The sequence below is a fragment of the Vidua macroura genome, chromosome 3, assembly GCF_024509145.1.
Source record: "Vidua macroura isolate BioBank_ID:100142 chromosome 3, ASM2450914v1, whole genome shotgun sequence".
NCBI lineage: Eukaryota > Metazoa > Chordata > Aves > Passeriformes > Viduidae > Vidua > Vidua macroura.
In genome coordinates, this window is record NC_071573.1 from 80,255,069 (window position 1) to 80,268,526 (window position 13,458).

Consider the following 13,458-nt stretch of genomic DNA (forward strand, 5'->3'; position numbering starts at 1 on the left):
GGTCTGGTTGATTTTGGTTTAATTATTTTGGTTTACCTCTGTTGAGTGCATGAGCTTAACAACACAGCCACATTAGCATGGCTTAATGAGCTATGACATTGGGCTCAGCTCTCTGTGCTTTAGCCCATGGTAAATGTGGGGGGAAAAGTGCTAACTTAAGCCTTTTTCTCTGTGTATGTGCATGTGTGTAAGGGGGAGGAAAGAGAAAGGTGTGATTGTAAAGGACCGGCTGGCTATAAAACAGGGGTGAAGAGTTGGTGCCTTTTTTTTCTCAGAGGTGTTAAGCTTTTAAAAGTTTGGGAAACACTGGGTTAAACATGTGGCTTCTCTAAGATTTAGCATCCCTTGTGGGGATTTTTCTCTGAGGTTTCCATAGAATAAAATTAATGTTTCTCTGAGCTGTGTTAACTGCTTGGTGCAAATTCTCTCATTTTTATAAATGTTTGCTTCACAGGCCTAGCAAGATTTCTGTTAGTGACCAAAACTTTTTTTTTTACCACATACCAAATGATGAGGGCTCTAGCTGAAGTAATGACTCAACAGAAACAAATGTGTCCATACCTGTGTTTCACCCCAGAAGATTTATTTCTTTGTCTACAAATCACTTCTGCTAGGAACAGCTTTCTACACATAAAAGTCGTAATTGTTTCTTGGTTTGCTAGCAATACACAAGGGAAAAACAACAGGCAAAATTGTTTTCCTTGTTCTCTTAAAAATATGTTTCAGCCAAACTTCAAATAAACAAGCTGTTTAGTTATACTTCATAACTTGAATTCATTCTAAAAGCTCAAATATGTCTAGTGAATAATCACAAGCTCACTCATCAAGTATGGTGTTGGAACAGTATCTGAAGCTACACACACCCAAAAAAAGAAGAAAACAGGCCTCACAGGTAGTGGTGTACCTACCAATGATTTTGATGTTGTTGTTCTCATCAAGAAGAAAATTTTCAATTTTTAGGTCCCTGAAATTAAGACAGAAAACAAACTTTATGATGCCTGATTTCCCAGCTAAACATTTACAGACAGTTTTGGGTAAAATTTAATTGAAATTTTAACAATAGTTCTGCAAAGCTCTGCCTACAGTTGTAACAAGATCCTTATTCCCTCCTGAAGCTTTCAGTCAGGAAAATGGAAACTATCTGTATTTCAGGGAATATTTTATTAATATATATTTAAAATAAAGTATTATGTTTAGGAAACATTTGTTCTACTGATTTCAACTTTTTTTAAAATTAATTGCCTTTATTTCTTTTGAGTAAAAAAGTTGCACATATTGGACCACAATTCTTTTGTCTTTTTGAAGTACTGAGCACTGCCAAATATTTCTGATTTCTTTGCAAGTAAATCATGCCTGGGAAATCTGAAGGATGAGAGAGAAACTGGAAAGTGAGATTTGCCTTGCTTGTAGAAGAGGGGAGATGTACCAAAGCCGTGTTGGAGACAGCTACCCTGAAAGTGGAGACATATTCAGTGATGTTTGTGTAAACAGGATCAACCAGTATGAGCCACCCCCTGCCAGGAGGATGTCATTCAAGTTGCAAGAAAAATGCTGGCTCAGGTACTTGTGTGAACATTTACATATTTCCAAATAAAAAGCAAAAGCCAGAATAATGTCTCAGTGTGGGGAGTGCCTGAAGTGGCAGCTGAAATATTTTTCATCATAGAGGAGTTCTCAGCCAGTGTAGTTTCAGAGCTGGGAGCCAGTCGAAGAGCCTGCGATGCTTTGCTAAATCCTGGATTTCCCTCCCATGTGCTCTGAAGCTGTGAAGTGCTTTTGTGAGCTCTTGGAGGACAAACCAAAAGAAGTGGTGGGAACAAGGAGCAAGGGCTGGATGGACTGGTGCTGTATGAACAGCACTGCATTCCTGCGGGGGATCAAGCCTGGAGGTGGTCAGGAAGGGTGGGTTTAGGGCAGCATCCTTTGAACTCTGTGGCTCTGGACGGGACAGCACTGAATTCAAAACCCTCTGCTGCCCCAGGCTGAGAATGGGAATGAGGATAGTTCTAATGATATCTCTTTAATAAGTTTTAATTTGAATGGCATGTTTTCTGGAGTGGCAAATTAGCCAGTGCTCAAAAGCTGGGAGGTAGATTTAAAGCAAATTTGTTCATAGCCTGCCCATGTCATAACCCTATGCGAGGGTATGCACTGAAATGCTGCAGTTTAAAACTATTTGTGTTTCAGGCTACTGCAAATCTGACATTTCTATCAAATTTAGCACCTCACAGTGCACTCTGATGACTTTTACTTACTGCCATTAAATAATGTTATGTTGGATTGCTACAACTGCTGTTCTACAGGCTGAGCTGACTGCTCAGAGAATTTAAAAAAATGTAGATTTTCTTGCCTGAAAAACCTGATAATGGTCACTATGAAAGTTTACATAATGTCAGAAGTTATCTTACATGAAAAATACATCATGTTCTTTTTTTTTTCCCAAAGGAAACTTTCCGAGGAATGTTGTAAATTTAAGCAACACCATGATTTCTTTCCTCCTCATTCCCATGGGGACTTCAGAGAGAGACAGCCTAGAGGGCAGCTTGTGATGTTTCTCCAGGACTTTGGTTCAGTAGGGATTTAAAGGGATATATGACATTTTTATAAGAGGGAAGGGAAAATATCCAGGAAAAACAGCCAGGAAAAATTAGGAACTGTACAAACAAGTAAGTTGCTGTCACCTCGCAAGCGCCAGCTGTAGGGGTTGGTAGGTGACTGCGCACGCGCTACCCCAATCCAGTTGCAAGGCAGTGGGATTTAGCTTACACAACTTTATTTGAGGTTTCTCAGCTCAGATGCATTACCTCACCACTTGGCCATGTCCAGGGCAGGCATAGGGATAGTAAGCAGGACTTAGTTGATGAGTGTTATTTTGTGGAGCTGTTGAGCCAGATCTTGTGCCTGAGCCTTCTTATATCTGGCACAGTAAAATGCTGGGAGTCGATGCTCTGTCTTCTGGGCCATTTGGTGACTGTGAGCAAAGATCAGCCATGATCTTGCATGGACAAGAAAGGTTACTACCTTTACTCTGAAATGTGAACTCAATTTAGCTTGTAAGGATTTGTTGCATCAGTACTGATTTAAGTGATAAATTGGAGAAGGAAAGGTTAAGAAACCAAATAGCTCTCTGAACACTGTCGAATTTCTGTTGAGATATGTCGATTTGGACTAAAAACAGCTACAAATTTGGCCAATTTTTATCAAGTATATTGTTAAGACAGTAGAAAACATTGTTTTTCTGAGATACATACAGGGTTAAAAATCAGGAATGCCCATAAGACACTTTTGAGAAAAGTCAATTAAATTAGCACATTCCTAAGTGGTGAGCTATGGGATGACACCCTACAATCAGCAGACGCCTCAATTCTTGGCATAGACCCAAGCATTGGCACACAATTATCCATCTCATGAACTCATAACTGGTGTCATTCTACCAGGATCCTCCCCATGGATCAGCAGCTGTTCCCAACAGACAGCTTGGGAACTCTCCTTTCCTTGTGTTAAACCAGTGCAAGGAGTTGAGCTTTGCTCGGGGCTTAGATGGGAAAACCAGACAGTATTTGTAAGGTAACTTTCCTACTTCTTCACTCATCTTTCTGGAAACGTTGATGCCTTCTTTTCAGAAGAGGATACACCCAAAATTATCCTTGTTGGTTTAACCTCTGCAGCGAGTTGCAACAAATCACCACAGCTGGAGCTGGGTAGGGAAGCCCTTCCCGATCCTTCCCAATCTGCTTCTGGTAAGAGGTCAAGGCCACAGCTCTGAATCTCAAAACTAGCAGCAGGTCACGAGTAGTACTGCTGACTGAACCTACACCTGTGACTGGGCTCCTGCCAGACCATGGAACTTCATAAACCCTATGACAAAGTGCTGGAGAGCCAGGCATGAATTTTCCTTTGGTAAGGGCAGTTTGATAGTAAATCAAGTCACTAGAGGAGCTCACGCTACTTTGTACCTGCCTACTCTCAGGGTGTGCAGCAAAATTCTTCTCTCTCACAAAGCTTTTCCAGCAAAGCTTGGACAACAGAAAACGAAAGAAGTAGGGCAAAAAGTCAGGCTAGTCTCCAGCTCACTGGAAGAATTATTCCAAACAAAAAGATGGGAACAGGACTTGAGAAATTAATGGAGAATGTCATCATGGGAAGAACATAAATGTTATGATCGTGAGCAGTGAAGAAATGCTGTAAAATAGATTAGTGAGGGATGGACTAAATGGGTGAAGCTCCTTGGGTTTGTTTTCTGGGGTTTTTTTTTGTTGTTTTTCATTTAAATTCTCTAGTTCAGACACTGACTATTTCTTTCTTGACCATTCCCTGTTAATTGACAAATCCAGTATAATGAAGTGCTGGATTGCAAGCATTTCGAGCCACAAAGCACTTGTAAATGCTGAGACATCACATTTACAGCGTATTTGTTTCATGGTTGCTGTAACAATGGAGTCAACTGGATTACTTTTTAGGTCCTATGGGTTTTCTTGGTGAGTCTATTTACCATTTAAAATGAAGAATCTGATTGACTGTGAATCATTAAGCAAAACAGAAAAACAGTGGGAAAAAGCTGTGTCTTGCCTATTCTTCTAGCTAAAATGGAAGTCTTTTTCTCCTGCTCTTGGTATATGTGCCAAGATCCCTGATAGAGGGGAAGATCAGCTCTCCTTGCGTGAGCTGCTCAGGTTCCTCTAGCAGTGACTGAAGTCATGACCAGTCCTCCTAATGCAAAAGCCAACATGGAGAATCACCAACTTGTAACAGACCCAGATCTGCAGGACATGTCCTCTTGACAAGCAGTGGGCTGTGATTGCTTGGATTTCTGTTCTGAGTGATGTATGGTTATTTTAATATGTTGTGGCTAACCAAAGGACAACAATATTTGTATGCATAACCAAACGGAAATATTTGAATTAGGTACACATTTGTCATGAACTAATTCTGAGATAATTGTGGCAAAGTACTGGTTTGTTGTGCTCAAGGAGTTCATAACAACTCAGTACTAACCACTACTGAGAATAAAATGCTTTGTTAATATGAGCTGAGAGAACATAGTCTTCTTTGTAATCTCTGTTTTTATGACGGAAAAATAAAGAAATGCTCTTGGTGAAGAAAAGCACCCTATGTTCTTGCATGCTTCCTTTTTTTACTGTTTGAAAGAGGAGCAACGTCTTACCTGTGGACAATCCCCTGGCAATGCAGGTGCTCTACTGCAGACAGAATTTGCCTGGTGTATCTCCTTACTTCCTGTTCCACCAGCCTCTTTTTGTCACAAATTCTGTCCAGGAGATCCCCACCGAGGCACAGCTCCATCACCATGTAATAGGAGTTGTCAGTCTCCAAGGTCTCATATAGCTGAACAATGTTGGGGTGCTTAATCATCTGGTGTATCCGTGGCTCACGCTTCATGTTTTTTAAAACATAGTAATCCTGCTTGGCTTTCCTCTTGTCAATGACTTTTATAGCTACCTAAATGGCAGGATATTTGCAAATTAGCAACAAGCTTTGCAACAAGGATTAGTTTTCAGGAGGATATGGAATAAGATGACATGGGGGAGAGGCTTTTTTGGACATGGTGATGATAATCAGAATCACAGAGGGAGATGTTCCTGATGGAAGAATGTGCTTTTTATTTCTCTTGAAGGCTAAAACAAGAAGACAGAAGTCTGTCATATCTGTCACTCTCATTGCTTTAATAAAGATGTATATATGAAATATTCTGAAATGCAAAAATCCCTTCATGTTTGACTTGTAACTGCATCTGAAACATACCACATTTTTTTCCTAACATGCTCCCTTCTGACTTAGTCTAAAAGCCATTCCAGATACTGGCTATTATGGGCTGGGGTTGGGCTCTTTGCAGTTTGGGGAGTTAGTCAGACAGTGTAGCTACTGAAGCCAAAAGAAAAGTTAAAGTCAAAAAGTCACTTGAGAGTAACCCACCTTTCCACACTTGTGTCCAGTGGTGTGTTATTTTAGCCCAACTAAGTTATCTGGAGATAACTTATGCCATCCATGTCCTGCCATATAAATATTTGCTGTTGGAATGGTTGGCTTTTCACCCAGTGTTGTCCATAACTTTAAAGATCAGATGCATGGCACTAATTGCTCAATGAGGAGTATTAGGCAAAGCAGATTTGAAATTGTCTTTATGCCAGTATCCTTTTCTCTTTCAGCAGGAGGATATCTTTGTTGTCTATATTTTATAATTGTGGAAATAGTTGCACTCAGTACATATTCACACATGTGATTGATTATACGCAATAAACTGAATTTAGGCGGTTAATTTATGAGGATAAGGTTCAGAGGATAATTCACTGAGTAGATCGTGGTTTTCAGATTAAACAGTCTGAATTTTTCTGCCATAAATTAGTGTGAGGTTACTTGCGATTCCTAGTGCATGTTACCCTCTTCTTACGAGCTTACCTTCTCCCCTGTGGGGATGTGCAGTCCCTCCATCACCTTGGCAAAGGAGCCCTTGTTGATCATTTTGCCTACTAGGTAATTCCCGACTTGTTTGGAGTGAGGGAAAGTCTTCCCAGTCTCTTGGAGCATCTTGGTAAAAGAAGGAGGTATTTTTATATTGTTTAAGTTTTTCTCCCATTCTGGTAATATCTCATCCAAGTTGCCAGTATCTGTCATTTTGTCATCCAAGCCTGCTTTTGTTGCCATGAGCATCCCTGGAGAGTTGGACTTACACTGCTCTTTTCCAGATGTAGCTTCTGATTCACTGCAGATCCAGGCATTAGGTCTGAACATCTCGTAGTGCAAGAGCCATCCCGCTGATCACAGAGCAACTAATCCTTTTCCTCTGAGACTTCAGGTTTGTCAACTGATCCCTAGTTTGGGCACACAGATCTGCTCAAGCAGAACCAAGTGGTGGATCATTAACCTAACCTGATATGTGATGTCAGTTAATGCCCCAGAGCTGCCAAGTCAGATGACACATAATCCCAACCTTAGCCTGGAATATAAGGCTCTCTTCTTCCTACAATGTTTCCCTAAACACTGCAAGTTGCAAGCTGCACCAAACTAAACTGAGTCACAATTTTCCTGACACACATGTGGCTGGTGTGCAAGGACACAAGCTTACTCTAAAAACACTGTGGTAACATGAATGCAAAGCTGAGTTATGTACCTGATGCTATGCAAGCACTTACATATTTGCTGTGTAAAACATATAACTATTTATGCACTTGTAGCACATTTAAGTACTGGTCTAGGTCGCATAGAGGTCTTTTGTGTTTCACGGGATATAATTCTTATATCTGTGTGTATATGTGTGTGTGAGCTTTTTCTTCTGTACAACAATGATGTATTAAAAAAAAAAAAAAAAAAAGAAAGAGGCTTTTTCTTTCCTACAGCTGTTGACTATCTGTATCCATCTTCGTCACCCGGGTTCTTTCCAAAGTCATGGAGAGAGAAAAGAGCTTTTCCAAAGAGTACTTTCACATACCTTCAATTTGAGATGGGAGTTGCCGTCTCTCTCCACTGATTACAATGTTTGGGACCCAAAGCCCTTCCCAGAACTTAATGTGATGACAAATCCTTTCTCCACCCTTCATCACTTGGAGTTGAAAAATAAGCAGTATCCTACTTGCCTGATTTGACTTGTGAAGCTCACGAAGGGCAAAAATTTCCCAGGATGAGTGAAAATTAGAATGAATTTTTTTTTAAAATAAGTGTTTATACTCCCAAATGGATTTACTGTTTGCTTTGCAGTTCAAGCTGTCCTGGGTGAGTTCAGTGCATCGCCACTTGTACACAGCTGCTTGCAGACACAGGGCCTTTTAGTGTCTAACTAACAGATCAAGTCCCACTAGGTTGAACAGGTTGTCACACTTTGAGATATATCTGTTGCCCTGCTGGAATGGGACTTAGGATGCTTTTAGCTATTCATTACAGAAAGTCTGAAACAAATGAGACTTTTTTTAAGGGAAGAACAAGGAAATTGTCCCTGATTTGTGCTTACTATTTGCTCTGCCTCTTTGCTGTTTTCCTAAATCACTGTTCCTACCAAAAACAATAAAGGTGAGGGGAACCATTGATTAGAACAGAAGCCCCATATTTCTGGCACATTTCAGAAGAAAGGAAAAAACCTCTTAAAAATATAACAAACATTTAAAACATGATAGCTAGCTAACTTAACTATTGCTATTTTTGGGGAAAGTCCCAGCTCAACACCTTTAAAAATGTTGAAATCAAAAAGCTTCCAAATACCTTTCAAAGTTTGGAGTTTTTTTTGGCACAGTGGAGGATTTAAAAATTGGGGGTAGGGCAGAAGGAGCATAAGAGAGTCCATCTCTCTGTTAGGGAGTCAATGGCTACTGATCACAAGCCAAATGAAGCTGAAATGCTGGATGAGAAGGGAGCCACCCTCCAGTGCTAGTTGTGTCTCTGCTCTGTGGTTCAGCTGTTATGTGATGTGCTGCAATGCAACGTGAAAAAAGTGTGAGGAGAGGCCAAACAGAACAGATCTCTGACAGAAGAAAGGTGCCAGTAAGGAATTATCTCCAACAAGGAGAAGGAAAAAGGAAGGAATGACCTTTTGAAGGAATGACCACAGAAGGAATGACAGCCTCAGTGGCTTCAATAAAAAAACAGCTTTCCTTCCCAAACAAGCCCTGTGGAGTAACCACCTTGCATTCATTTAGGGGTATGATGGGAGGGGAAAGAGTTCTGCTTCCTTGAGAAATAAAACAAACCAAAGGAACAATTCTGCAGATCTGAGTAAGGCCTACAGTTTTGCTATCAACAAGTGAAAAAAAAAAAAATTCTATTAATTGGAGACTAGCTCCATGTTTAAGAAGAAAACCTTTGCTTTATCACTCCATATTTTTACTACCTTCTAGGGAAACTGAAGAGTGTTTCTCATGATACCTGCACTACTGATCCAAAAAACATGAGGCCATCTAGGTGCAAGAGGCCACTTTATGTTAATGCCAGGCTCGTTAAACAGGCTCATTTGGTTCAGCAGAAATTAAACAGCACAAGCAGGAATGTGTCACTTTGCAGACACCATCTTGAATTTCCTCCTGCAAAGAAAAATTCTGCCTGCAGCTCTTTCCAAATCTCCTTGTTTTACGTTAGAGATAAGGAAAAGTGGTCCTGGTTTGTGGATTTTGCTGTTGCACGATGGAGCCTTGGCTTGATGAAAGGCTGGGGTTTATTTCTTGGAGGAATTCTTTTTGAAGTCCTAATTTATACTCTCATCAATACTGCCAGTTTTGTAAGATCTAGTGTGAGAGTTTTCAAAAGGGCCAAAAAGTCAGATTCTTAGAGCTTTGAAGTCCCTCTCCATTGACTCAAGAGTTGCCTCAAAACCTGGACTTTTGGGATTGCAGAGCATATGCCCTACCTAGAGGTGTGCTTTCCACAGGTACTGAGGCACGCCAGCTTGTGGAGTCTGTGTTGTTGTGCAGGAGTGATGCTGCAGTGGACTGGGAAACAAGGTTCATTAGTCAGGGGCCAGCATCCTACTGAAGACAGGTCTGGTTAACTGGGAGACAGCATCCTGCTCGCAGGGTAAAGTCAGCATCTTCTGGGTCAACATTGTCATGGAGATGTACCAGCATGTGCAGAACTAAAGTGAGCATCTCTTTTCCAAGAGTGGTGTTTTAAGGCACACAAATTCTTTGGTGCTTTGGCAATGGTCCTCACTTCCTTGGCTTCCTACTTCCCCACTAACTGGCACTGTCTGCTGCTTGAGGTATTAATGGTGCTGGCTTAAATCCTGAGCTTGGCCCACTGTGAAGGTCTTGAAGGTTGTGAATGGTTCATATTTCCATGCAGCTTAGGTTACCTGGCTATAGGATGTAGGCTCAGCAGCTCTTTCTATGACTGAAAGTTTTTCAGATTTTGTGCTGAGAAGTGGGGATTTCCTTTACTGAGAAGGAAATCCAAGATGGTGGTGCCTAAATGTGGTGAATGGAGCAAATAAGGGGGGAAAAATTGGTTTGAAGACATGGTAGGAGAAATTTAATCTAAATAGCAACCACACAGTCTCTATCGTCATAACTCTAAGATCCTGGAACCACTTCAGTCTGTGTTTTATAATGTACCTAAGATATACCCTTATTGCACTGTAACACCTGCCATATTGTAAGTTATTTCTGATGACTTATACACTTTTTGGCAGCCATGGAGTTTACTTTAGAAGCTCCTGCATGTGCAAGTTCAGCAGCTTTTCTACAGGATTTACTTAGTGCCATGTGTTAAGGAGTTAAGAAAGCATGCACTCAAGAGCAGGTCACACTCTCCTCCCAGAATGGAGTAAATCAGGGATTGCTCTCTTTGAGAGTCCTGGTACTTCCTCAGTCAAAGAAGTGTCTGTTCTTCACCACCCAAAGACCAGTGGAATCAGAAACATATGGTCTGTTATTTTCTCTGTATCAATCTGGTCCAGCATTCACACAAGAATGGGAATATTTCTTTTGTCTTCAGGGCTTGGGTCAGGCTGTTAAAGTGCAAAAGACTTTATTCTCCATAATATATTGCATTTTAGTTCATGTATTTCCAAAATGTCACTTGTGAACATATTTCACTCATACCATCCATACCACCACTAAATTTACATCTGATTCTGTATGGATTCCTTAGGCTAGTGGTTAAATTTAAAGATGAATAGGTTTACTTTGCAGATAGTCTTTGTCTTCTGCAATGCAATATATGCCTACTAGATTTACAAAATTTTTTTCATGCATGTTGATATTTCTTTTAAGATCATTTTCCATTTCTAGGAAAGAAATCTTGCGTATTTCATTAATTGTCCCTGAGCTCATGGTATATTTTAGATGAACTATTTATGTCAGACATGTATTTTCTCCAAGTGTGGGTGTCTGTTTTTCAAACATATTGACAACTTTGGTCTGCTAATCCTCACTTTATTCCTTGAGATAGCCTTGCATCTGAAATAAAACCTCATGTTTCAGTATTGTGTCAGGCTCTTGCATACGTACATGAATATGAAATACAAAAAGCATCCCTAAGTCTGTGAGCAAGGCCAAAAACAGGTACCTGGAGCTGAGCATGTCAGACCAAGCCTGTGTGGCACCTCTCAGAAACACATCCCAGCCTCCAACCACTTGCCCACTCACGGCCTTCATGTGCCAAAGGTGCGTTCTGTTGACTATTTGCAACACTATTTACAATGGTATCTTTCAAACCCTTTCAAACCCAAACAGCTTTTATCCTTAAATTCAACATATTCTTCAGTGTTATGCTATGATGAGAAGTGCTAGTCCTTCATTTGTGCATGGACCAGGAACGGCAGAAGTATCTCTGCAATCTACTTCCAATTTGGTTTGAAGGGAACAGTGGTGGTAGAGGCAAGAGTAAATTTCCCAAATTCCCAAATAAACTCAAATTGTATTTGGCATCTGCCTCCAGAAGTGCCCATAGATTACGTTTATATGAATCTTTTAGAAACTGAACTGAGATATCCTGCTCTTCTCACTAAGGTTTTAAGAAAGTGTGGTCAGAGGTATAAGGTGGACTCAGATTGCTGGTAGAAGTAAAGAGTATCAAAGATTTTGCTGAAACTGGAGGGGTTTTTTTTCGGCTATATAATTTTTTCCCCCTGTTATATCAATTTATTTTTACTCCCCAAATAATAAGCATTTAGTGCAGATTGTGAAGAGCTGGGTCTGTTGAGGCTTTTTTGTGACTGGGACAAGATACTTACCAAGGTGGCTGCAAATACTATAGCATCTGGGTTGTTTTACTTGTTTGCCTGTAGCCTAATGAAGGGAAGGACCAATTATCATGCATTCAGAAACAGGGTTATTTAGTTATTAATAACCCTAATAAGTCTAGTTATTTGCTAGGATTATTTACTTTTTGACCTGTAGTAATTCCATCTAACTTTGGTGGAAAAAAGTTCAAGAATAAGACAGCTTAACTTGCTCATTTACAGTTAGGTGTCCTCATGGGGGCCAGTAAAGGGGGTCTGTTAGTAAAGTTTAGGCACTTAGTGGTGTTTGAATTACCCACAGATATCCTGTCGGCATTCAGATTCTGCTTAAGATAGACATGGTTATTCCCAGGGTCCCATGTCACATCTGCCAGCCCCAGGGGGTGTGTTGGATACCATGCAGTGTCTTAAGTGACGCTAGACAGCTATGTTAGACAATGGGGCTGATCTTTCAGTGCCAAGATAAGGATGAGATTAATCACCACTGGGGTTTCTCCAACTGTACTGGGATCTCCACAGAATACAGCAGGAACTCTGAGCCTCTTCTTGCATGTAGGAATTTCCATGTAGGAAATTTGATCTCAGACAGTAACCACTCCTCGGTGTACTAAGTGTGTGCGTGTGAAGATAATCCCTTACCCTTGATAACCTGCTAATTTAAAGGTGGCTTTTATCACTGCAGCATTGTGAAGTTTTACATGTAACGTTATGATTGTCAGCAGCTTGATGACTTAGGGAGATGAAGTTGTATTGCTGGGGCTATTTATTCACTGATTAGATAAAGTCAGATTTCATTATTACCTTTCTCTATTAATGTCTTTTGGAAAAAGATAGATATGTTCTTTTTTTTTTGTGAGTTTGTCTTTATTGAACTCAGGGGAAATCAAGAGTATCAAACAGCAACTCTTAATGAACTGAACTTAGAATGAACTTCTGTTTTTTTGTTAGTTTTTTGTTGCTTGTTTTATATTTGCTTTACTTCTCTGAATATAAGAAAGTGATACTATTATTGTCTGGATCCTGCTGTAATCAGCTATTTTTTTTCTCCCTTAAAACTCTCAGTATAGACCTAACATTGTCCTTGCTCAAGTAAATGAAAAACTACCTCTCACTGAAATGGGAGCAGAATCATGGCGATAAATAGTCATGAAATCCCACTGAAGATGGGCGGAGATCATACCATTTCCTGATAGACTTTAATGCAAACATATGTTGGACTTTCAATTAGTAGTGAGCGTTGGAGACCAAGAGGAGGGTGGACAATTATTAAAAATTCTTAGATATTTTGTTTATGTTCAGAGGTTTAATATCCTGCTGGCAGAAAAGAGACAAATGGGAGCCATTAGTTCATATATTTGTGAGATTTCTCCTTGGTTTCCTGCTCTCTGAGTCCTCACCATCCAGAGATTTCAGGCATGCAGGAGTAGGAGTGATGCCCTCTGCCCAGCACCCAAGATTACTGACATCCTAAATATGTAAAGGTACCAAATTGTACAAGATCAATGTTTTTGTGATGTCAACACTACAAAGAATTATATTACAGTATCCGTGGTCTTGGCTGTCCATCTGCTGCTGAGCTCTATATTGAATTGCATCTTCTCTTTGTTGAATTGTAGTTTGCAAGAAATGCAATATGCTGTTTACAGGTTGCTTTTCTATAGCAGCATTGTTTCAAGGCCAGATGGCCACCACCTTCATGGTCACTGAGCACAGGGAAAAATGAAAACTGCAGAGATCTTTGTCTTTGCAAGCTGCACAACTTCTGCAAGGGTGAGTTC

The 13,458-nt window shown here is 40.3% G+C and overlaps 1 protein-coding gene across 1 annotated transcript in view; it reads right to left on the reverse strand.

The window, feature by feature from the left end:
- The window catches only part of LOC128804956 (hormonally up-regulated neu tumor-associated kinase homolog A-like), a 34,545-nt gene extending 22,629 nt beyond the window's left edge, over positions 1–11,916 (reverse strand). The window contains exons 1-5 of the mRNA XM_053973302.1: positions 11,901–11,916; positions 11,590–11,679; positions 6,415–6,668; positions 5,165–5,457; positions 909–964 (exon numbers count right to left, since the gene is read on the reverse strand). Of these exons, the coding sequence (XP_053829277.1) occupies positions 909–964; positions 5,165–5,457; positions 6,415–6,668; positions 11,590–11,679; positions 11,901–11,916 (709 nt within the window). The remainder of the gene's footprint in view (positions 1–908; positions 965–5,164; positions 5,458–6,414; positions 6,669–11,589; positions 11,680–11,900) is intronic.
- Between the last annotated feature and the right edge of the window lie 1,542 nt (positions 11,917–13,458).